Raw genomic sequence first — 25,867 nt, forward strand, 5'->3', positions numbered from 1 at the left:
GTAGTTGAGTAAATGTTTTTAGTTATATTCTAGTCTTAAAAATATCTGATGTACACATAGATAAGGATGAGCATTAGTGGCCATAAGCTAACATGTAGAGAAGTTATGAGCTTCTGCATTTTATTTTGGTATTTTATGCGTTTGTAACAACGGAATGTTTTGGTGTTATTGTGCAACTAAAGTTGTTCCTAAATTGAAAGCAAAATTACAATTACAAGAACAACATTCAAACAGACATGAGGAAGTGATGCCTCACATGAACCGCTGTACACTTTCTGGTTCTCACAGGGAAGTGAAAGCCCCTTTTTTGGCCACAGAGAAAGAGCTACTTTTGGCCGTCCGCAGCTGCTTCGGCTCACACCTCTGTTTCTGTCCAACTCATGAGAACACAAAGGTGTTGCAGGACTTACTGTTGACAACTAATACTGGGCAGGGAGCAGAGTTTGAATATTCAGAGATGGGTTTTGCGGAGGACCTGAGGTGCCCCCAGGCACATGCAGCTGTCATGCGGCTGCTGGACTCAGAGCTTCACCTGATGGAGGTCATGAAGAAGTGGATGGGTCACCGAGCGAAGAGTGAGCGAGAGTTTTCAGTGCAGCTGCACCACATGGCTGCCATGGTGGAGAAGCTGGACCGGCCTCAGCCTGGTGCAGGACAGGACTACATCAGCCAGCTCAACAAGGTGAGGTCTTATAGATTACTCTACAGCTGAATCATCAACTGATCACCAGTCATTCAGGTGGAAGAAAGCCACTGTGTAATGCACAAAGTGTGTGACTTAATGAAGGTGAGGTTGCACATCAGTACTTCCATATAAAGAGTTGAAATAGACTTGCCTCCATCCACCCAAAAAGTCCTTCTATTTAATTATTTGTGCAACAAAAAGTGCAGATGAACTGAAATATCTGACAGAATTATACACTCATGTGAGGTCATATTGGGGAAAAGTACTTCCCTAATCAGAAGTTTCCTTTTTTTGCTGTCTCTCTGAAAATAAAACACAAATGTGTTTTATTTTCAGAGCTTTAAAAAACGTCCAAAAAACACCCATCTATTCGAAGGTCATTGTGTGCGGTTGGGTGCAAAATGCAAAATACAATTAATTTCTTTGATATATATATATATATATATATAGCACATTTCAGTAACAAGGAAATTCAAAGCGCTTTACGTAAAACATCGAGACAAGTTCATTAAAAAGCCAAGAGAATAGAAAATAAAAACAAGCTGAAATAGAATAAGACCGGTAAAACAAATACAAGAACAAAAGTTACAGTGCAGTGTAAGAAATTAATAATTATCTGATTTAATAAATACAATTATGAGAGTTTTTGCTGAAGGCATTGTTACCAATAACCCTGACCTAAACCTTTTTTATCCTAGTTATCATAGTTTTAAATGATCTAAATGTTTAAATATGTTCTTAAATCCAAATAAGAAAACACTGAAAGAGCACATACGTCTACGGTATACCACCAATAGAGCGGCACAATTCTCCAATCCATTTGATACTTAAATAAAAGGAAAATGTTCAGAAGTTTTTAATCTGCATTAATTCAGATCAACAGTAGATCTGATCATGGATGTCAGACTCATGGCGACCAAGTTACAACCAGTGAAATGTGTCATACTGCTGTAGTGCTACCTGTAGGTCAAATGGCAAAGGTTTTATAATAATGCAAAAAGTTTTGTAATTTGCTCAGAATTGATCCTAAATTTGGTCAATTGCCGAAGGCTTTCTTGAATTATTGCATACTAAGTCAAATATTATTATGATTTTACTTTATTATTATTCATAATAATAATGCTTCATTTAGAAGTATTGTGACATAAACAGAAAATGAAAAAAATATTTTTGGGTGTCACCAAAGATTGCAAAGGTTGGATAAAAATAATTAGTGGAATGGTGACAGAATTTTGTAAAAAGAAAAACAAATCAAAATAGGGGATAATGAATGTACGTAGGTGGACAACATATAGAGGTGCAGGTTGGACCAACAAAATCAAACAAAAACATATTTTATTTCTGCAGCTCACAGTTGAGGAGTTATGAACATAAAACATAAATTTGTTTTTGGCCCACGGTCTGACTTTCATCAAAATGCATTGAAACAAACAAACAAACAAATCCAGATCCAAACGGAAGTTAAAACATGTGGAGGACTGTTGTTCTCTTGTTTGAATGACCCCTGACCTTTGCCCCCTGTGTGTGTCAGTCGTGGGGAGTGATGGTCTCTCAGACGGACGTCCTCAGTCAGCTGATGAAGAAGCGCTCTGAGGATCTGCTGGATGGTCCCATCAGCAAACTGACGCTGCTCATCAGAGACAAACAGCAGCTACGCAAAACCTTCGCAGAGCAGTGGAGCCTGCTGAGGCAGGAGCTCAGCAAGGTGTGTGACCAACACACACACACACACACATAAATACACCACTGCTTACAGACTGGTACCTTCACGCCAAAAGGCCGCTGAACCACCTTTGTACAGTCAGATTTCACTGCTGAAAATAAGCTGTTGATGTTTTTAGGTATTAAATTTTGATTATTGACACACATACGCAAAAAGCCAAACTAAACAAAAATGTCTAGCGTATATTGTTAAAGGAAGATAGTGTTGGTGCATAGATGAGTGACTTGCAGCGGTCCATGAACTGATACTGCTGAAGTTATATTTCACTTTTGTACATTTACTTTTTTGCATTCTAAGTGATAGTATACCTAAAAATGACCATCCATATCTCACTTGTTATGAAGCAATACTTCCTTTATTTTGCAACCGCTGTTGGACTTTTGAAACAGCAAAGAGTTTATTTTGTTCAAGAGTTCAGTGTTAATGTCAAAGACAACGTGGTAACAATTCATTTTACAGGTCCGCAAATTTCATGGTAATTAAGTGATAATTAGCAAGTAACCTATTTGAAATTTCTTTGGAATTAGCACCAAATTCCCCCAATATTTACCTTAAATTGATTGAAAATTACTTTATTATAAACATTATTTAACCATTAAATGCTATTTTAGCATATAATGGTTAAAATAGGGCCCTTAGGCTTGAGAAGCGGCTGTGTGCTGCTCTTCATCAGAGGTGGAAAACCAAAATAGAAGACACTTCTGATCAGGCAGAAATCTCACCATTGTGTGACTTATTGTTACACAAATGTAACCTGGTAGCTAATGTAATGATTCAGGGAGTTTTTAAAGAAATTTCAGATAAGGTATTTGCTAATTATTATCTATTCATCAGCAGACATGGAAATAAAGCATATAAATTAACTTTGTATTGTTTTCCTGTAAATGTATTAAATAAATTACCAGCTATTGGGAAATAGCGGAATATAATTATTAAATAATGTTTATAATAAAGTAATTTCCCGAATATTGTGAGGTAAATATTTGGGTAATTTGGCGGTAATTCCAAAGAAATTTCAAATAGTTTACTTGCTAATTATCACATAATTACCATCAAATTTGCGGACCTGTAAAATTAAGTGTTACCGACAATGTCATCATTACCACTACCTGGTCCTTTCTCTGGACGCTCCAGCAAACATATTGACATGATGTGTACAATAAAAGTCATAGTGGTAGAGTATTTACATTATGTGGCAAGAGTCTCATTAGAAAGAAGGCAGAAGTTGTTGTTGTTTTTTCTCGAGTCATCATGACATGCAGATGAGCATGGCAGCCGCAGCATTATAAATAGACAGCAGTCAAATGAAATGAGGTTCAATAGACTGGAAAGAGTGTGTGCAAATGCATTTTGATGCAATCTCAAACTGTTGGCTGCTCCACACTGGTTTTATTACCCAATTACATCAGGGAAATGATGTGTTCATTTTCAGTGATCCATACTGGGTCGCCGCTTGGCCGTCTAGCAGGCAGTTTGTTTGTTGTATTTTAATTTTCTTATTGTGCAGACGACGACTTTGGTTTCGTGTGAATCACCGTGTGGTGCTATAGATATATTTTATCTTGTGTGTGTGAACAACCATGTCAGACATGCTATCGGGTGGAGGTTTTGAAGTATTAACACCGGCAGCCGAGCAAAGGTCAGATCATTTCCTCTTATGTCTTCTTCTCTCATGTTCCATGTTCCTCTGCAGTGAAACGCTGTCCACATCCTGTGTCATGTAGTGCCCCTATTCAGTGAGACAGCTTTTAACCACACAGACAGCTCCGCCCATTCTTGAACCGAATGTTTTCCATCTGTTTGTGTGTCTGTTTGCTGCCTCAGGTGACCCACACAGAGCTGGAGAGGCTGAAGAGCAGCTACAGACAGGCAGGGAGAGATGCAGCTCAGGCGAGGAGGAAGTACCAGGAGGCCAATAAAGGTGCACATAACTCACACTCTCGTGTACATCTGATATGTGTGTTTCCTTCATGACATAACGTGTGTATATATGTGTGTGTGTGTGTGTGTGTGTGTGCAGATAAAGAGCGAGACAAGGCGAAAGAGCGTTACATAAAGGCTTCCCTGAAACTCCACGAGCTGCATAATGAGTATGTGCTGTCTGTGCGAGCGGCTCAAGTTTACCATCAGCACCACTACAGTCAGATCCAGCCGGCCCTGCTCAGCGCACTGCAGACTCTGCAGCAGGAGATGGTGCTCATACTGTAAGATCTGTACATTTGTGTGTATGAATGACATTACTTTACAGTGGTTCTACTGTTTTTCTGTTTGCATTTAGTAGGTTCTGATTTCCATTCATCCACACACAACAATAAGTTGTATTTTTTTTATTTATCAGCGTTATGTTAACAATATTTGTTTATGCAGTTGAGAGTTTTCACAACTTTTCCTTGTTTATGCATTCAGAAATGTATACAAAATACATTATAGGGGCAGTGTGTAGGATTTAGTGGCATCTAGTGGTGAGGTTGCAGATTGCAACCAACTGAATACTCCCCGTTCACACCCTTTCCAAGCGTGTTGGAGAACTACGGTGGCCTTCAGGTAACGTAAAAACGTGGAATGCTCTCTCTAGAGCCAGTGTTTGGTTTGTCCGTTCTGGGCTACTGTAGAAACATGGTGGAACAACATGGTGGACTCCGAGAAGAGGACCTGCTCCCTATGTAGATATGAAGGGCTCATTCTAAGCTAACGAAAACACAACCATTCTTAGTTTCAGGTGATTATAATGAAAACATACATGTAGTTGGTAATATTATATTCCATTTCTGCTAATAGATCCTGCTAAATCCTACACAATGTTCCTTTAAATGTTTGACAGTCAGATCTCAGATGTCACCGCTTGTTTGAACTCAGTTTGCCAAACAGGCGCCGCTTGAAACAACAAAAATATGACAAGAATTCAAACATCTAAATGTTTACTTGCTTATCTCAGGCAAGTGTCTCAAAGTAGATTTTCCGAGCACTGATATGAATCAACCTGCTAACTGAAACCAACCTGTAAATTCTTATGTTGTGTTTTGGAAAAAAGCAAAAACATAATGTACTCTACTTGTGGTTTGAATTTGGCTAAAACTTGCAAAACAAAAGTTTCCTTAAAACCACTGACTTTGTATTATTCTGTTTTCATTTGGCATCCTTGAAACTCTGAACCAGAAAGGAGATCCTGCAGGAGTATTTCGACATCTCCACTCTCCTCCATCATGAAGTGGTGCGGATCCACAGGGAGATATCTACTGCTCTGACGGCCATCGATCCTCCCAGAGAATATGAGAGCTTCGTCCAACAGAATAGGTAGACTGAGGAAAACCTTCACCTCCGATGACAACAATGCAATCATGAAACTAACCCTGCAGAGCGATGACACTGCGTGTTTCTGTTTGTAGGTCTGTCGGGGAGACTCCTGCTTGTGCAGAGTTTGATTGTAGCCTTCTGGAGGACACTGAGCAGTTGAATCCCAGAGAGATTGAACTGAACGACCTCACGCTCGAGACACTCCAGCACAAGTGAGAATAAACGACACTATCTCATCCAGATGACTGAAGACTAATTTCCTTTTTTAGTGTCTCAACTACTTCCTCTTCCTCGCCCTCCTTGTTCTTTTATATCTCTGATAGTGTTGCATCAATTACTTCCTCCCCTCACATTATTTCTCTGTCTCCTTCTCCCAGATTGACCGCGGTGGAGGAGGAGCTGTTGGATCTGGCTGGGACTCTGGGATCCCAGCAGACCTCGGTCGAACAGCTGGAGCTGGAGCTGGACGCAGAGCGGGAAGGTGTCAAGAAGGGCCAGAGGTGAGCAAATCGCAGACACAAGCACAATCAATGATGCTCTGATGTTGTATTCAGAGGTCACAGAGGAGGTTTCAAAATAAAAACATAACCTTTGGTAGCCATGAAGACAAATTACTGAAGTTTGCCTCTGCGGGCAGTCGTTCCCATCGGGAGAGTTCAGTGTGCTCTTGGCTGGGCAACAACAGCTAATAATTAAAGCTGCAAGCAGTGATGAACGGGCCCTCGCCCCTACTTGCGCGTCGGGGATGCTGGCGGGATGCCGACCGACGCGGCCGGGCACCGTGAAACCGAAACTCTGACGAGCGCCATGACGCCTGCCGCAAGGCTCTACGACAAGCGGTTCACGAGTTATGAAGGGGGCGTGGCTAATGTGTAGGGGGCGGGGATAACAACACCAACTTAACAGGCACTCTCTGCTGAGTGATATAACACCTCCCACAAGACTCTACGACAAACGGATCATGAGTTATGAAAGGGGGCGGGGCTAATGTGTAGGGGGCGGGCATAACCTTCACCAATGAAACAGGCACTCTCTGCTGAGTGATATGACACCTCCCACAAGACTCTACGACAAACGGTTCATGAGTTATGAAAGGGGGCGGGGCTAATGTGTAGGGGGCATGGCTATGACTATATTTTTGCATTTACATATAATCAGGACTAGACCCTTATCATACCTGAGAAATTTGGGGCAGATCGAACTATGTACAGTTGAGTTAGGGTTAACCCACTCTCTGCTGAGTGATATGACACATCCCACAAGACTCTACTATAAACGGTTCATGAGATATGAAAGGGGGCGGGGCTAACTTCGTGGGGCCGGGCTATGAGTATATTTTTTCATATACATGTCATCAGTACTGGACCACCATCATACCTGAGAGATTTGGGGCAGATCGGACTATGTACAGTTGAGTTACAATAACTGCCTGTTTCATGGCAAATGGCTCAAAATGGCCGCCACGCTACGGTCAGGTCGTTAAGTGAACACTCACCATTTTGATAACTTTTCATCCTCAAGGTCTTAAGATGGTCCTGACCAAATTTCAACTCGATCTGATCAAATCTGTAGGAGGAGTTCGTTAAAGTATACGGCCTACAAAAAACCCCAGAAATGGGCGAAAAATGGGCAAAATCGCACATAAAATTCAATATGGCTGACTTCCTGTTGAGTTTTGGGCATACCTCCAAGAGGCTTTTTTGTTTCTCTCCACATCTTACATCTGTCTACCAAATTTTGTACTTGTAGGTGAAACCGGAACGCGGATATCAGTTTTTCCATTTCATGGCGAATGGCTCAAAATGGCCGCCACGCCACGGTCAGGTCGTTAAGTGAAAACTCACCATTTTAATAACTTTTCATCCTCAAGGTCTTAAGATGGTCCTGACCAAAATTCAACTCGATCTGATTAAATCTGTAGGAGGAGTTCGTTAAAGTACGCGGCCTATAAAACGCTAAAAATGACATGGAATCCAATATGGCCGACTTCTGGGTGGGCGGAGCTAATGAAACCCAATGAGGAATATGTTTGAAATGATGAGTGGGATATGCATACCAAATTTCATGAATATCGGATCAACTTTGACAAAGTTACGATTTCAACGCGTTAGGGGGCGCAAAAGAGCCGGCTAAACACACTGAGCCTAATGGCTATACATTTACATAAAGTTCACAGGTGTCTATCATTTTGCCAAATTTCATGAGTTTTCGAGTACCTAAAGGTATGTTCAAAATCTAAAAGACATAAGGGGGCGCTAGAGAGCCAACATGCCACGCCCAAGCAAAATTTCACCACTAAAATAAAGTAATTACGAGTTTGGATGTGCGTGTAAAGTTTCAGAATTTTTTGTGCATCCTAAAGTCTTCAAATATGCGTTCGTAAATTTTAAAATCACGCAGGAAGTCCAACATGGCTGACTTCCTGTTGGCCGAAAATATCTCAAAAACATTTAATCCAGGTATGAGGGCGTGAGCAATGACATACTTGAATTTCGTGAAGATCGAAGAAACTTTCTCGGAAAAACTGCGTACGTTAGGGGGCGCTATGGAGCCCCCTGGAGACACCCGAGCCCAGTCACTCCAGAACATTGAATTTTCCACCAGTTCTGACGCATACTCCACTTTTGGTGAGTTTTTGGGGATGGCTAAGGTCCCAAAAACGCGATCTCCCAGCGGAAAAATAATAATCCCCAGAAAAACAATAGGTTCCGACCTCTGCTCAGGTTGAAGGTGGAATTCATGAGATCACAAATCTCCATCTACCAGGTGCAATGAAAGCTGACAGGAGACTCAGTAAGATGTCAATACATTACAGTGAGCAGAGATGTAATCAGCCAAATAAACTGAAAACACCTGTGTGGGTGTTCATAGCTTTTAACGCAGGGTGCAGAACCCTAGGATCCTCCTCCACTGTCACCTCTCTGTTGTCAGTGTCATACCTACACCCAGACTGAGGTGTAGGCATTTGTGGTGTAGAGACTACAGGTAAAAGAAATGCACTGCACTTTTTTTATTAGCTTCTGGTGCCTGTAATTTCAGATTTTGTACTGTCATCACCTATAATCATGACTAAAAGGATATCAGTATGTCATTTGGTACCCCGTTACATTCATGAAGTCAAAACTAGCTGCAGTTTTGACTTCATGAATGTAACGGGGTACCAAATGTGACAAAGTTAAGAGCGAAAAACAACAACGTTACTGGGTGAGCGATCTAATCGACCCGAACGTCAGAGTTTGGGTGTGTCCCATTCTCACGCATGGGAAAAGACGCTGTAAAGACAAACTTATTGTCTGTGTTATTTATTGGTTTTGATGTGAATTATTCACACTCTACGGTGTTGACTCCATTAAGTCAGAAAGATTAGTGACATGGTTTGATTTGATTAAAACCTGATTCTATTGAGCAGGTTCCTCAGGCACGGCTCAACAATAAGGATTGCTCACATGCAAGTATAATGCCACATTGGGCTCGTAAATCTAACAACTTCCTGTTTCCTTTAGGTGGCGCTATGACTATCACTCATAATTGAACGTATACGTCTTGATGCTGGGACTCTTATAAAACATGTCAAATTTGGGGAAGATTGGACAATGTATAGTCAATTTACAACAACTTCCTGTTTCCTGTAGGGGGCGCTATGACTTTCACTCATAATGGCACGTATATGTCTTCAGGCCAGGACTCTTATCCAGCTTGTGAAATTTGGGGCAGTTCGGACTATGTAATGTCAAGTTACAACAGCTTCCTGTGTCATCACGAAACATCAAAATTTGACGCGTGAGGGCGCCTGGGTTAGCTCAGTTGGTAGAGCGGGCGTCCATGTATTAAGGCTTGGTCCTGACCGCGGCGGCCCGGGGTTCGAATCCGGCCTGTGGCCCTTTCCGCATCCACTCTCTCTCTCTCCCCCCTTTCAAGACTCTATCCACTGTCCTGTCAATAAAAATGGAAAATGCTCCCAAAAAAAATAACTTTAAAAAAAAAAAAAAAAAAAAATTCAACGCGCCGCCACAAGAACGCCGTTTCACGAAAAAACAAAAGCTTCGCAATTTAGTATCATGAAGGTCTTGAGATTCTGCTGCCCGACTTTGAGATGGATCGCTTGTATCCTCTAGGACAGGGGTGCACACACTTTTTCAGCATGCGAGCTACTTATAAAATGACCAAGTCAAAATGATCTACCTACTATAAAAATGCAAAACATATATTTATTTATAAATATATTGAGTATTCTTTATATGTACAATATATGTTGGTGTACCTTGCATAACTGCATGAACCCATATTGTACAATATAACTGTACATTTTTTGTCATTACCTTACTCTGATGACTTGCACTGAATGGAATCAGCCAGGGATGCATAGTCCGGACAGTAGCTGCTGATAGCCAGCCTCAAGCACACTTCCAAATGATCATCAGTCAAGGTGGAACGGCATTTGGACTTAATAATCTTCATGTGGGAAAAGGCTGACTCGCATAAATAAGTGGAGCCGAATAATGCAGTCAAGGAGGTAGCACATTTCCTCATGTTGAGGTACTTTTCCTCTGTGAGTAAGTTCCAGAACTGTCCATGAGCCCTGGACTTAAGCTGAATGTCAGCTTGTAGTGTCAAAATCTCATCCTCCACTCCAGATGAGTTCAGGTGAAACAGTGTTGCAATTTGTTGGCTGACGTCTATTTAAAAAAAAAAAAAAAAAAAAAAAAAAATTTAATTATTATTAGTATTTTTATTTTTATTTTTTTTAATGCCATGCGATCTACCCACACTACCTTTGCGATCGACCGGTAGATCGCGATCGACGTATTGGGCACCCCTGCTCTAGGAGGAGTATCGCAAAGTTTCATACCTAAAAAGTGACAAAATGGCGTCTTCGCACATGACGTATGATATCACCGTTCGAGCGATCAAAAATCCCTTCGCAATTTAGCATCACAGTAGTGGGAGGGTTATACCACCCAAATTTGACGCGGATCCGATAAACTCTCTAGGAGGAGTTCGTAAAAGTATGCATAAAATACATGAAAAACGCACATATTCCAATATGGCCGACTTCCCGGTGGGCGGAGCTAATGAAACCCGATGACGAATATGTTAGCAATAATGAGCAGGATGTACCTACCAAATTTTATGAATATAGGATCAACTTTGACCAAACTACGGCCTTCCACGCATCAGGGGGCGCTATAGAGCCCACTAAACACGCTGAACCCAAAAACTGTACGTTCACGTAAAGTTCACAGGTGTCCATCTTTTTGACAACTTTCATGAGTTTTCGAGTATCCCAAGGGCATCAAAGGCATGTTCAAAGGCTAAAAGACATAAGGGGGCGCTAGAGAGCCGACATGCCACGCCCACGCAAAATGTCACCTCTAAATCGAAGAAATTACGAGTTTGGATGTGCGTGCAAAGTTTCATGAATTTTTGTGCATCCAAAAGTCCTCAAACATGTGTTCGTAAATTTAAAAAAAACGCAGGAAGTCCAAGGTGGCTGACTTCCTGTTTGCCGAAGAAATCTCAAAAATATTTAATCCAGGTATGAGGACGTCAGCAATGACATACTTGAATTTCGTGACGATTGAAGAAACTTTCTCTGAAAAACTGCCTACATTAGGGGGCGCTATCTCGCCCACTGGTGACACCCGAGCCCAATCACTCCAGAACATTGAATTTCCCACCAGTTCTGACGCATACTCCACTTTTGGTGAGTTTTTGGGGATGGCTAAGGTCCCAAAAAGGCAATCTCCGCGCGGAAAAATAATAATCCTTAGAAAAACAATAGGTTTCCTTGCACTTCGTGCCAGGACACCGTTGGGGTCCTGGCACTTTCGTGCTCGGGCCCTAACTACTGTGGTCTCAGGGGGCCGTGAGTGCCTTATGAATTATAATGCAGCGATATGGTCAGAGTTATGGAGCACAATCCCCTCATTTGTCTTGGTTCATGAGGCTGTCTGAAGGTGTTAGAGGTTTACAGTCCTGTGGGAGTGATCAAGCTCCTGGAGGACAACAGGAAACAATGTGTTTATTTGCAAAAAGTTGATACCTTTTAACAGCAGCTGGGAGCACATATGGTGGTGGTGGTGGTGTTAGTGAGGTGAGGGGAGGTTACGCTGCCCTTTGGTTTGTATTTTGAAGAAATATTTTGTAAATCAATGGTGACATGCTGTATGAGTTTGACCTAGCATGACCTCTTATAGCTTAGAAGTTGAAGACTGAGTGCATTCACTTCTGTGGTTCCTACTCACATCACTCTGAAATCATACAGGAATAAAATAGTGAAAGTTTATAAATTATATATATATTCATGTTAAAACGTGTAAAAACTTTCGCGAGACTCGGTGCCCGATGATCTATCCTAACCTTAACTATTCGAGATCAATGCCTAAACTTAACCATCTCGTGAGAGTTTAAAAAATTGTGGGTTACCATCTAGACATAACCCTGAACACTTGCGAACACACCTGACACAGTATTATTGCAGCGCAGGATTAGACTACTAGTGCACCCGATTCGACTGTTATCAGGCCATTAAATAGGCGTTATCGGTTCGCGAAAGCACCATAGTTATGGGTCATTAGGGGCCTAATATGTTGTAAAAGTGAAAGCGAAACTGAAAAGCAACACGTTCTAACAAGTTTTAAAACTTAATGACATTACGTTTTGAACTCGAACAAAAACGCTTCTTTAAGTTTTAGCAACAAAACTATAGTTTGTTCTATACAACTTCTTTAGGTTTAGGCAACACAACTACAACTTCTCTAGGTTTAGGAAACAAAACCAGTTAGTTAAGTTTAAGAAAAAACATTGGGTTTTGGCTTAAAATAACTATGTTTCAAAAGTGAAAGTGAAACTTAACACTTGTGAACACAAAGACAACTACACATTCCTGGTTACACACAGGATTCAAACCCCGGCCTCCTGGGTGCCCTGTATTTTGTGTCCCATCCATCACCCCTGACCTCCACCCATATGCAATTTCCCCGTCTAAACTACAGCACCTCACTTCCACTTCTGCTCCTGTCATAATTACTACGGTCGCTAGAGGTCGCTGTCATGTTCTTTTTTACCTTTTCGGTGATCTACCATGTGAACAGATGATAAAACCTACTAGTGGGTGTAGTAGACCCTTATAGACCCACATCTATGGGGCTTATAGTGACTGATAACGCCTATTTAATAGCCTGACAACAGTTTAATCGGCTGACTAGTTGGTTTCTGTGTCCCAGGGCAAATAATGGAGCTGCCAAGTATAACCTACTGTGTGCACTGTACTTAATGGGAACTTGGAGGCGACAGGGTACACAATGCACAGAGGGAGGTTAGAGTGGTCAGTGGGGGTGCAACAGCAAACTTTTCCCCTGGTGCCCTCTAACAGCCATTCCTGTTCTGTTGAACCGTGTGTTTATTACTTTAGCTGTAAGGATCTCAGCATTTGTTTTGTAGAAGTCTTGGTTCACCTCACCAGTAGGACTCTTGGGTAATTTTAAGGTTTACTACATGCTGAAAATCTGGGATGAAGGTTGACTAAGCTGTTGCCAGAGAATCTTATTGACTGCTTTAGTCAATAGGAATCATCTGCAAACCTATTTGCACAGACAGACTTCATATTGATGTCTGGTCTCTATTAAGTTTTCACTTGTGTTGTTTTATTGACTTGTGCACCCCTTTGTGTTGCTCACACTGAAAAGGTCCCACACAAATAATTTGCCGTCCCTGACATACTGCTGCTCTCTGCTTTGTCCAGGGTCTACCAGTTCAGCAAGAGACATGCGATGGAGGAGTGCCGGCAGCATGTCGCTCTTGCCCAGGGCCTGAGAGCCAAGCTGGAGGTTCAGAGGCTTTTTCTGAAAGAGAAACTGGACCAGCTGGGCTCAAACGAACCGCCCTCTGCTCTGAAGCTGGACCCAGACAATTACTCACTTTCGTCCAACACAAGCAATGTATGTTCTCTCTACCAGAGTCTTTCTTCAGCTCCTGATCTAATTAGAGGATGAAGCCTACTGACTTTGGTGACTTTTCCTCTAGCGCCCCCAGCAGATTTACAGTTTTGTTTTTTTAGTTTTGGACATGTCTGACAACTATTGGATTGATTACCAAGAAATTTGGTACAGACGATATTCATGTTCCCCAAAGGATAGTTTTCAGCGAGCGCCACCATCAGATTAAAATTTGAATTGTACAATATTTTGGTTTATGACAACACATTCTTATCCCAACTTGTCACATAGGCTACCGCCGCTTGTCATATCCCTTGGCGTCACTTTAGGTTTAGGCAACAAAACCACTTAAGTTTAGGAAAAAACAACATGGTTGGGGTTAAAAACTACTACGTTTGTAATGTGAAAGTGAAACTTCACGCACGGGACACAAACAGCGTTCTCCTGGATTAAAGCCCTGTGTTTGTTGGACCCATCCACCTCACCTCCCATCTGCCCTGTGTTTGTCTTTTCGCTCTTTAAACTACATCACCACAGCACTTTCTCTGAGCGTTAAATATTGCCGGATGGGTCTACTTTAATGGAAAGCCCGGTGCGTCTCATACCGGAGCTAAGGTGTGCCTTTTGTGGCAAAATGTCAGTATTTGGCACCCTGGGAATGTTTATGTCCAAATAGCTACAAAAATAATGACAATCCAACCTCAGCTGTACTTTGTGTATATTAGCCTTTGTTAGCATGCTAACACATTAAACTAATATGGTGAACATGGTAAAAGAATGATAAGCTACCTGCTTAACACCATCATGTTAGCCTTGTCACTGTGAGCATGTTAGCATGGTGACATTAGCATTGCTGTGCCAAAGTACAGCGCCACAGAGCTGCTAGTGTGGCTGTAGACTTTTAGTCTTGCTTGATTTTGTTGAGTCCAAAGGCAACTTGTGACTGTAAAATTGCCCAACTCATGTGACTTAGTCCACACCTAGCCTATATTTTGCACAGCAGCTATTCTTGTGGCAAAATAATCAATAATACGTCAACCCATAATCACCTACCAAATGGACTAACCAAACAGATATAATATCAAATCATTTTATAATAATTATTTATTATCTTTTAAGTACTTTTTCTGCATTATTTTATTTTATTTTGTTAGTAGGTTATCAGTGGAGAGATGAAATACATGTTTTTTTAAAATATATTTTTACTGACCAACATGATGTGCTCTGTATCTTTTCTTTTTTTCAGCACCACAGCCCAACTTCTTCCAAACGCCTCATGGACGGGATCATAAACAATATGAGTGGCCTGTTTAAACCCAAATCTGAGGTAAGTTAAACACTGAATTACAATCAAAGTATAATAATTGCACACAGAACAATGATAGATAGAGTACAAGTGGTTGTACTAAAGTGTTTGGCACCGCATTGTACACACAGAACAATATCTGTTTCTCGGTGTGTTGTTGAAGGACATTTTAAAAGAAAGGACACTTGTTCCAGTTGAAGGACACTTCCCCTCCTCACTCTTCCACCTCCCTGGCCTTAACGTTAACTGCAGTACTTTCTTTTTTTTAACCACACAACAAACAATTCATCATGTTTGAGAGGAAGTGTATCCACTGCACGGCTGAGCTCACTCACGCACGTGATCTTTCTTTGGGGTCTTGTGCTCCTGAAAGCACTGTTGGACTTAATGAGGTCAGCTTTGTCGGTCAAGTCAGTACTTTGGAAGTGCTGCCTGACCTAAAACTAAGTTTTTACTTGTCAGGCAGCCTGTTTACATTTCATCGTTTTATCAGCCCTGTCTGACGGAGCCATGACTCAGATGTGCTGCACGCAAACTCTCAACAGGAAAAAGGCTATGTGTAGTCCATCAGGTTTTAATCTGTCAGAAAGATCAAAATCACTGTGTACATGCTGTTAAAGATCATCTTGAGCAAATAAAATGTTAGTGTCTATAATGCGCTGGACTTCAAGAATAAATTATTTGCTGTTTTGTTTTTTTAACTGTGAACTACTTCTCGCTCTCCAACTCGGTGGTTCCCCGGAGGCGTGGAAGGTGGTGCGGTTAGACTTTAAAGTATTACAGACTCCCCTTTGAAGTATCTCCATATATTCTCTGCAGAATCATCCTAAAATTCATCCTCCACCACTTCTTATTGTTTCACCATTTGTGTCAGCTTTAAAGATTCTGCTTTTCTCTCTTCCTGCCTCCAGGTGCTTCCAGCCCTCACCCCAGCGCAGGAGATGGATCGTCCTGTGGAACAGCAGGACTGGTATCATGGAGCCATTCCCAGACTGGAGGTCCAGCAGCTACTGACAAATGATGGAGACTTCTTGTTGAGGAAGAGTCAAGAGAAACAGGGTTTTGTGCTCTCTGTGCAATGGAAAGGATGCTGCAAACATTTCCTCATTCAGTACACGGATGTAAGTAAATCAATAGAGTAAAACACTTTTGTAGAAGGACATTTTACATTATACGTAGACCCTATGTGTTTCTGTATGTGTTTTACATTTGAATATGTATGCAAAGTATTGAATGATCAAGAACACTGATACTGCTAAAAAGAATCAGATGTTCTATTTCCTTGCCAATTCTGTTTATTTAAGAGGACGCGACCTTAGGTTATTTTCTGCAAATTAAACAAGTTTAGATGTTTGGAGTGAAAACACGGATACAAGACAAGTTATTTAAAGCTGCCGTGTGTAGGATTTGGTGGCATCTAGTAGTGTGGCTGCAGATTGCAACCAATTGAGAACCCCTCCGCTCACTCCTCCCTTTCCCAGACTGCGGTAACGTCAGCCGCCAAGTGCAAAACCATGGTAACGCCGTTTGCCTCGCTCAAAGGCCATCCTTACCATAATAACACTACTTTAGGAGCAACAGAGGTCAAACGGCGGCTGGCGGTACCACGGTTTAGCACTCTCACGCTCACGTTACCGCAGTTTCACAAACATGTCGGTGGCCTTCAGGTAACATAAAAACACGTAAGGCTCTCTCTATAGTCAGTTTTTGGGTTGTCTGTTCTGGGCTACTGTAGAAACATGGCGGATCAACATGGCGGACTCTGTGAAGAGGACCCGATCCCTATGTGGATATAAAGGGCTCATTCTAAGCTAACGAAAACACAACGATTCTTATTTTCAGGTGATTAAACACTAATGAAAACAGTTATTAATATATTCAATTTCTGCTAATAGATCCCCTGAAATGTTACACACTGTTCCTTTAAACAATTTAAAAGTCTTTTTTTCACAATATTGCCAAGTTTTTCTGCTTCCTGTGTGTTTGCACATTGGTTCACTTGCCTAAATGATTTTCTATCTGCGTCAGTAGAATCTGTACCGTCTGGATGGAGAAAGCTTCCACAGTATCCCACTGCTGATCCATCATCTGCTATCGGCACAACAACACATCACCAAGAAGTCTGACATCGTGCTGAAGAAACCTGTACTGAAGGTACCGCTGTAACACACAGTTTAAACATACTAACTGTTAAATACAGTGCTTCCATAGTCGTCACAGATGAGCACACTTGCAAACCTAAACTCTCTTTCTGACCATTTTTCCTTCAAATTCTCTTTTTTCCTTTTCTCTCCTCCCTTGCTGGTCTCAGTTTAAAACAGCACTATAATATGCATCTCTTATTGTTCATTTTTAACCCCATTAGGACAAGTGGGTCCTGGAACATGATGATATTATCTTGGGACCCCTAATTGGACGGGTGAGTAAACTTGAATAATATATGTAACAGTTGTCACTTGCATTCAAAGTTTACCCCCTCCTGCACGACTCAACGAGTGAGCAAACTGAATGAAGAGAGGGAGCGGCGTTAGTGAGAACAAAGCAGTGACAGAGAGAAATGAAACGTTATTGCTGAAGCCCAGAAACGTCCCGAAAACAGCAAAATAATACAAAAAGAGAAATACAGGCAAAAGGCAGGGTCTCTGCAGATTAATACACACTTCTAGTGGGTTGCAAGTGATGATTGATGACTGATTTTTGTATCAAAAGTCTATACTTTGTTTTTAGAAAATTCCTGCATATAATACCTTTAACATCTGGACTTTAACAGAAGTGAAGTGAAAAACAGCAAAAAATATTTTTTGTTCATTGTTTTTTATTACGCTCATTAATAGAGTTAGCCAAGAGTAGTGTGTCCATGTGTTGGTCGGTCTCTGAGTCAGAAATTTCAAAATGTTGAACACATTTGCATAAAACTTAGTGGGAAGTTTGGTTAAAGGAAGGAAGACCTGCTTAATATATATCTATATATATATATAGATATATATATATAGATATATATATCTATATATATATAGATTTATATATATATATATATATTAAGAAGGTATATGTAATATTTATTTAGTTTTTGCCTGTAAGTTGACATAACCAGATGTCAGCTCTTCATAATTGGCTTAATCAACCAACATGGGTGCTCTGGAGACTTTATTACCACTTTAAAGGATAGGTTCACATTTCATCAAGTACATCTTAAATTAAAACTTTCGTGCCCATATGGAAACTTAGAGTTTTATTGTTCGTTGTAATGGATTCTCCTCTCCATACTGGCTGCAAAGAGATCCCGTCTTATAGAGATGTCATTGTAAGTGAAAGTAAATCTACTGTATATGAGGCTTCAACAAATAAAGTTTGTATCTTCCAAAGTTACTAGTCTTTTTAGTACAAACTTCCTACAGTACTTTGTGTTACTATCACTCTGCTGGCTCAGCAACACTGTCCTTGGAAATACAAAAGAGGGGATTTTGTAACTGTAGAAGATATCCACTCGGTCTGTGTTGTGTCCCCCTTCACTCACATTGAGGAACAGTTACAGCAACCAATACCCTTCCTCTTAACCCATCCTTCAAATTTACCTGACAATTTTAGTTTCCATAGTTTGCATACTTAAAAGTGGTAAGAATCGATGTACAATGTTTATCTCCCATTTCATCTAAAATTGCCATAAACTTGTGCACATATGGTAACAGTTCGTATAGGAAAATTGTTAACTTTGGATTAGATATTTCCCTGCTGGGTTAGAAAAGAGAGTTAAAAAAACCTGTAACTGATCATGTTGGTGTTGGTATTACACAGGGTAACTTTGGAGAAGTGTACAGTGGGCATTTACGCTCTGATAACACTCCTGTAGCGGTGAAATCCTGTAAAGAGAACCTGGCCCCAGAGCACAAGAGTAAGTTCCTGATGGAAGCCAGGTTAGTACACACACACACACACACACACACACACACACACACACACACACACACACACACACACACACACACACACACACACACACACACACACACACACACGCGCACACACACACACACACACATACACACAGGCACGCACACATACACACCCCTCCTCTCCTGTGCTGTCCAGGATCCTGAAGCAGTACGACCATCCTAACATAGTGAAGCTGATCGGAGTGTGCACTCAGAAACAGCCCATCTACATCATCATGGAGCTGGTTCAAGGTAAACATGACCCTGTTAGACCTTTATTTACCCAACAGCTTTGAGCTTCATTCTCACGTTATTGCTTCCTCGCTTTGTTCCTCAATCATCACTTTCTCAATATGTGTGTGTATATGTGTGTGTGTACGTACACGTTTCTTAAGGTGGTGATTTTCTTTCCTTCTTACGGCACGAGAGTGACAGTCTGAAGCCTAAGATGTTGGTCAAAATGACAGAAAATGTAGCATCTGGCATGACGTTCCTGGAGAGCAAGAAATGTATCCACAGGTTGGTCAATCAATAAATCAACATTTGTACAATATGATATGATATCAGTCCCGGCGGCATGGACGGGTATTGGGGGGCCAGGCCCGGCCAGTGAGTCACCTTTGCCCACCCTGGACGATCCTCTGTCCCCAAAGACGGACTAGTTAAATGTAGTGGATATTACACGCACACAGTGCTGCCAACTTGGGGACTTTCTCGTTGTATGTAATGACTTTTCAGACCTTTTTAGTGACCTGCTGCTCAGAGTAAAGCAGGAATGAACCAAGTAATGCTAATCGACTTATAGAAGCGAAATGTCAGTCCTCTGCCTGAACTTACACAATGCTTCATATTGAAAATATATTTTCATATACACATAAATAATCAAAGACATAACAAAATATGAGTAACAAAACAAAAATACAAACTGACTACGGCTGTCCATCGAATAAAATATTTAATCTGGATGATTGTCCATGATTATCGGGATTAACATTTTTCATTTGTTCAAAATGTACCTTAAAGGCAGATTTGTCAAGTATTTAATACTCTTATCAACATGGGAGTGGGCAAATATGCTGCTTTATGCAAATGTATTTATATATTCATTGCTGGAAATCAATTACCAACACAAAACAATGACAAATATTGTCCAGAAACCCTCTGCAGGTACTGCATTTAACATAAAAAATATGTTCAAATCATAACATGGCAAACTGCAGCCCAACAGGCAACAACAGCTTTCAGTGTGTCAGTGTGCTGACTTGACTATGACTTGCCCCAAAACTACATTTTTTATTATTATTATCATAAAGTCTGTAAAGGGGAGACTCGTGGGTACCCATAGAACCCATTTTCATTGAAATATCTTGAGGTCAGGAGTCAAGGGACCCCTTTGAAAATGGCCATGCCAGTTTTTCCTCGCCAAAATTTTTTGATAGTTTGAAGCGTTATTTAGCCTCTTCCGCGACACACTACTATGACATGGTTGGTACCAATGGATTCCTTAGGTTTTTCTAGTTTCATATGATACCTTCATATACATATGATATCTCCTCTCTAGATTTAAAACTGAGCCCGCTACAACCTCCAAATGGTCGATTGCGTTAATGCATTTTACATAAAGGATGATGTGATTTCCACAATAACAAGCGTGGAACAAGCCGCAGGCATCTGCAGCCTTTATGATGCATAATAATGAAACACAATTTACTTCCCTAACATTTACGCCATCCAACTGTTAACAAAACTGCACTTTCCCCGCAGAACTTCCCCATATGCTGATGTTGCAGTCGATTGAAAGTGAAGGATAAAAAGTTTTCTTAAATAACGGATGTGTTGTGTTGTGTCCTTGAAGAGGAAGCTGGAAACATGCTCCGTTGGCTGACCTACTCTTTCTTTTTCACTTACATTAAAAAGACAGCTCAACCATTAATTCAGCAGCGCAATACATTACATTCATTTGGCAGACACGTTCATCCAAAGCAACTTACAATAAGTGCATTCAAACTCAAAAGGAAGCTAAATGTCCCCAGAAACTGGAACTATACCAAATGAACCCCTAAAAGCGTTTTCAGGGAGCAACAGTGCAGTTTTTATAAGTTTTTTAAGAGATTAAACATGAGTAAGTGCCAATGTGTGGTGGAAGATGGGTAGTGACTGCTGTCTTGAAGAAAAGAGCCTCGACTGTCCTGTTGATATGACTCAGGATCCTCATAGGTGGTTAAATGCAACCACAACCTGAAGTACATATGCATATCAAGATTATCTGTTCATTAATTGCTAATTTCTCTTCATAAAAAACCTTCATTTGTATAGCAACTTTCATATATAAAATTAAGCTTTTACATAAAGTTTAATTAAAAACACATTTAAAACATTTAAACAAATAAAAGTTTGAAAAAAACACTTTAAAATCAACAAACAGTATAAACAAACAAACAAACAAATAAAGCAGAGTAAAAGGTTAAAGGTACAGTATGTAACATCTGGCGGCATCTAGCGTTGAGGTTACAGATTGTAACCTCTTCCGTGTGCCAAGCGTGTTGGAGAACTACGGTGGCCGACGTGAAAACGTGATTGCACCTCTCTAGAGCCAGTTGTTGTAAGAGTTGCGTAGGTCATTTGGAGCAGTGTCAGTGCATAGAGTGTGTGTGTACGTGGAAAGTGAGTGGTGAAGTAAAAGGTAGAGAGCGGTGGCGAATGTGTGTGAGCTACAAGGTGAGCTAGTGGAGCAGAAGACAGAGTTAGTTTAGCTTTGAGAATATCAAGTGAATGTTCAGTGGAAGAAATAAATGCTGCAGCTCCTCAAGACCAACAGAGGTTTTCTGTGTCTTATTATCTGGCGGCTGAGTGGAGTGACGGGGGTTAACTGGAGTAACGTTATCAACTCCAGCCCAGGCAAGAAAAGTTAACATAGTGGTTTGTCCGTGGAGAGGACCCGCTCCTTATGTAGATATAAAGGGCTCATTTTAAGCTAACGAAAACACAACGATTCTTATTATCAGGGGATTTATACACTAATGAAAACATAGTTATTACAATTATATTCCATTTCTGCCAATAAATCCCCCTAAATGTTACACACTGTTCCTTTAAAACAATACTAGAGACCATCTTGTAATGGGATCACACCAGCCACAACGCCAATGTCCCCTTCCCCACTTCCTACCCCCCTACTTCTGGCCCCCGTGCTCAGATCACACCCATCTTCGAACTCAAACTTCAAATCTTTTTGGTTGATTCATAGGTCCATTACAAGAAAAGGCTGCCTCTCTTTGTCCTAACTGTTAGCTGTATTGAAGGAGAGACATCCAGCTTAATATGGAGGTGTTAAACCATTCAGAGCCTCGTACGCTCTTGTACACTGGTGATTAAATTTTTAAATGAGCTGTAAAAGAGACAGAGAGGAAATGCAGGGATGCTGAAATGGCTGTGATGTGTTCTTTTTGAACATTTTGTACAAGCCGAGAGGAAAAACTGGCTCACAACCTCTTAAGACTGTGGATCTCAAAGTGAGCAGGAACTGATTATAAAGATCAAAAACATGGGGTTTTCTACGTAATCTACAAAATCGCTTTCAAAGCATTTATTAAAAGAAAAAATGAGAAAAAGCTGATACCAAGAATATGTTGTGAAACTGTTTGAAATGCTGCAACGTGAAATGGAACTGTAGTGTTTTAGGGGATCAGATGAGTGGGAGCGACTGTGGGTGAGACATCAGTTGAGGTTGTCGGTGCTCCGGAGAAGACATGAGGTTGTGACACCCGGCTCATTACAGGAGCACTGTGCGGTTTGCCCAGCGGGGACAGATCAGAGCAGGCTGCTGGTATAGCTGCTCAGCCTGTAACGCTGCATGTCAAGCTGCCTCACATGCAACACTAGAGACATGACAAGAACGCCTGTTCTCTCACTCCTTTAAGTCCCCTCTGTTCTCGCGCTGTATCTCATTTTTTTCATACAGAACATGGTGCTTTTGTGTCTCCTCTGTATCCATCTTTCATCAGGCCTACATTCATCCCTCTTACTGTACATCTTTCCCCCCTTTAAGGGACCTGGCAGCGAGAAACTGTCTGGTTGCAGAGCACAACGTGGTGAAGATCAGCGACTTCGGGATGTCCCGTCAGCAAGATGATGGTGTCTACTCTGCAGAGGGCGGCCTCAGACAGATCCCTGTCAAATGGACGGCTCCTGAGGCCCTGTACTATGGTGAGACACAACTGTTTCTGCCCTGCAGTCACAACCAGACACACTCTTGTTTCTCTCTGCCAGTAGTAGTCAATTAAAAATGTGCCTGTGCCTTTGCTAATGCTGCCCCCTGCTGGTTTTTTGAGGTCGTTATACCACAGAGAGTGATGTCTGGAGCTTTGGAGTCTTACTGTGGGAGACATTCTCCATGGGAATGACGCCCTACACGAGCATGACCAACCAACAGACGCGAGACGAGGTGGAGAAAGGTGAAGGGCTAAATAAGCTGAGTGTCACTGTGTTCAGATGCTCCTTCATTGTGCCTGAATCTGACACTGATGCGTTTTCTGAATCCCACGTTTCAGATAATGTGTTCAGTGTGCTAAAATGATTTGATTGATTGATGTTTAGACGTATACCTGTGATGTGTTTCAGGATACCGTATGCCCGCTCCACACGGCTGCCCCGTGGAAATCTCCAGGATTATGAACAGCTGCTGGCAGCACGAGGCCAGAAATAGACCGTCTTTCAAGAAACTTCGGGCGGAGCTCGGTGCCATATACAACAAAATTACATGATACAAGCCTGTTGATTGGACATGTACTGTAGATTAAGTTTATTTTCTTCTGTCCGTTTGATTTGTTTTGTAATTTTCCATTTTTTTTTCCTTCACAAAAGACAGCCCAGTCGCACAGCAGTTCTTGAAATAGTCACAAAATTGAATGTATTGATTTGTGTACAAAGACACTAATTTCCCATTATTTTTCGTGATGGTCAGCATGAAATCAATTTGTATGTAATCCACGTAATTGTGAACCGGGAAGTATAAAGAGCAGTGAACGCCACATAATGAGGAGGTCAGGGTGGATGGTTGGGTCAAAAAACATAAGCCGTTCACCCAGGAGACTGGTGTTCGTACCCTGTGTGAATGTTGATTTATTTGCCATGTAACTTCCGTACTTAAATTACGACACTTCGGATGTTGTTTTAACTAAGCAGTTGGTTGCCTAAGCTTAACCAAGTCAATCTATTCCTAAATCTGACTAAGTAGTTTCATTTTGAAAAGACTGGAGCGGAAATTGACACGTGCATCACGTGTAGTTGAAAGTTGTGCTGAGAAAAAAAAGGGAAATTCGTGTCTATGTACACAAATCAAATAGATTAAATTTTGTGATTATTTCACAAACTGCTGTGAGACTCTGTTGGAAAAGATGTTAAAGTCCAGTCTGAACACTGAAACAGATACATGCAGACTGAAAGAAAAAGAAAAATAACTCAAACTAAACTTTTGTTGTGGAAATATGCTTGTAAATGGAGTTTTAAGGACATGTAAAATATCAGTGAACCAGTTGATGGCAGCAGTCTTGTTTCTTCCCTTCTTGCCTTGTGTGTCTGTTTTTCATTCTTCCTCCTCCTCCTCCTCCTCCTAAGAGCAGCAGCTTGTCTAAACACAACATACTGTGCTGTATTATATTAAAATGACTGTTGAAAGGTAATACCCGTTTGGTCTGTCTCAAAGAAACCACAGAGACGTGTTAAACTGACACGTACTCATGAGAAGCTGCCAACCATATCACAGACTTCGAGACAATAAGGTTTCAATCAACAGCCTTGTGGGCTTTTTGTGTCCATCTGTGTTGCCTGTTGGGTTTTTAGGATCCTCCCTCTTGGGGTTCTTGGTTCTGTAGGTCGATGGAAAGCATGTAGGTGTAACGTGACCTTTGATTGCACAAAAATATCTAAACTAAAAGAACAGGCCTACTTGAGCTGTCTTTTTGTCTCTTTTTGCCAGCCCGTTCACGCAGAGAGGCGTGTGAATTTTTTTTATTGCAAGACAAAAGACAAAAAGAGCTAGTGATGTAGAATAAAAAGCGAGAAAGACAGTGTATGGCGGGCGGGGAGGTGGATGGGTCCATGAAACAAAGGACTTATAACCAGGAGACCGGTGTTTGATACCAGTGTTATGTGTTGTCAGTTACGTTAGTGACATTTGTGACGTGTTTTCCGCACTGATGTTATGTTGTTTCTGCATGTATTTTACTTAGTTAACATACTTATTTTAAGCCCACCCATGAATTCTTTCCAAAACCTAAGTGAGTGGTTTTATTGCCTCAACCTAACTGCGGACGTTACCGTAGTTTTGTACACATGACGCATGAAAAGCCTAAAATGTGACTTCATGACATGCAGAATGTCCATATAAATTTCAACACGTTCTCATCCCAACTCGCTATATACTGACGCTTTGTCAGACCCCTCGGTGTCACTTTTTCGGTTGCAGTAAACATGGTTTAATGTTATGAATTAAATAAAAACACTTGCTTAGGTTTAGGCAACAATACGATTTAGTTGACATTGAACGTTGTGAACACAGGTCACGAACGAACAGCTGGTTGTAACGTGACACGCGGGACACGAACAGTGGTCTCCTGGATGAAAGCCTTGTGTTTGTTGGACCTGTCCACCTCCCCTCCCGCCTGGTGTGTCTCTTTTGCTCTCTAAACTACATCACCACAGCACTTTCCCTGAGTGTTTAACATTGAGGCTTCACATTGCAGTTAATGGAAAGCCCGGTGCGTTTCATACCAGCGCTAAAGGGTGCCTTGTGCGTCGGTATTGAACGCCAAAGACTGTGTCAAGGCATTGGTATTTGACACCCCTGGAATGAGAACGGGCTGGCTATTCATACGCCTTCCCGTTAACTTAAAGCTGCTATAATCAATATTTTTACCTCAATAACAAATTAAATTAATATGTGTAATGTGAAAGGGCTCACTCATAGTGACAAACCCACAGAAAATTGTC

At 41.2% G+C, this 25,867-nt stretch overlaps 1 protein-coding gene across 1 annotated transcript; it reads left to right on the top strand.

Annotated features, from left to right (window-relative positions):
* Positions 1-302: 302 nt before the first annotated feature.
* fes (FES proto-oncogene, tyrosine kinase) lies at positions 303-24,411 on the top strand. Its single transcript, XM_074618949.1, has 18 exons — positions 303-682; positions 2,217-2,390; positions 4,233-4,329; positions 4,429-4,612; positions 5,565-5,702; positions 5,795-5,914; positions 6,080-6,202; positions 13,447-13,642; positions 14,886-14,966; positions 15,857-16,066; positions 16,977-17,099; positions 17,311-17,364; positions 18,741-18,859; positions 19,035-19,129; positions 19,273-19,396; positions 22,926-23,083; positions 23,209-23,331; positions 23,498-24,411. The coding sequence occupies exons 1-18, from the start codon at positions 458-460 to the stop codon at positions 23,638-23,640; spliced, it is 2,487 nt and encodes an 828-aa protein (XP_074475050.1). The 5' UTR covers positions 303-457; the 3' UTR covers positions 23,641-24,411.
* The last annotated feature ends 1,456 nt before the right edge of the window (positions 24,412-25,867 follow it).

The sequence above is a fragment of the Sebastes fasciatus genome, chromosome 2, assembly GCF_043250625.1.
Source record: "Sebastes fasciatus isolate fSebFas1 chromosome 2, fSebFas1.pri, whole genome shotgun sequence".
Classification (NCBI taxonomy): Eukaryota; Metazoa; Chordata; class Actinopteri; order Perciformes; family Sebastidae; genus Sebastes; species Sebastes fasciatus.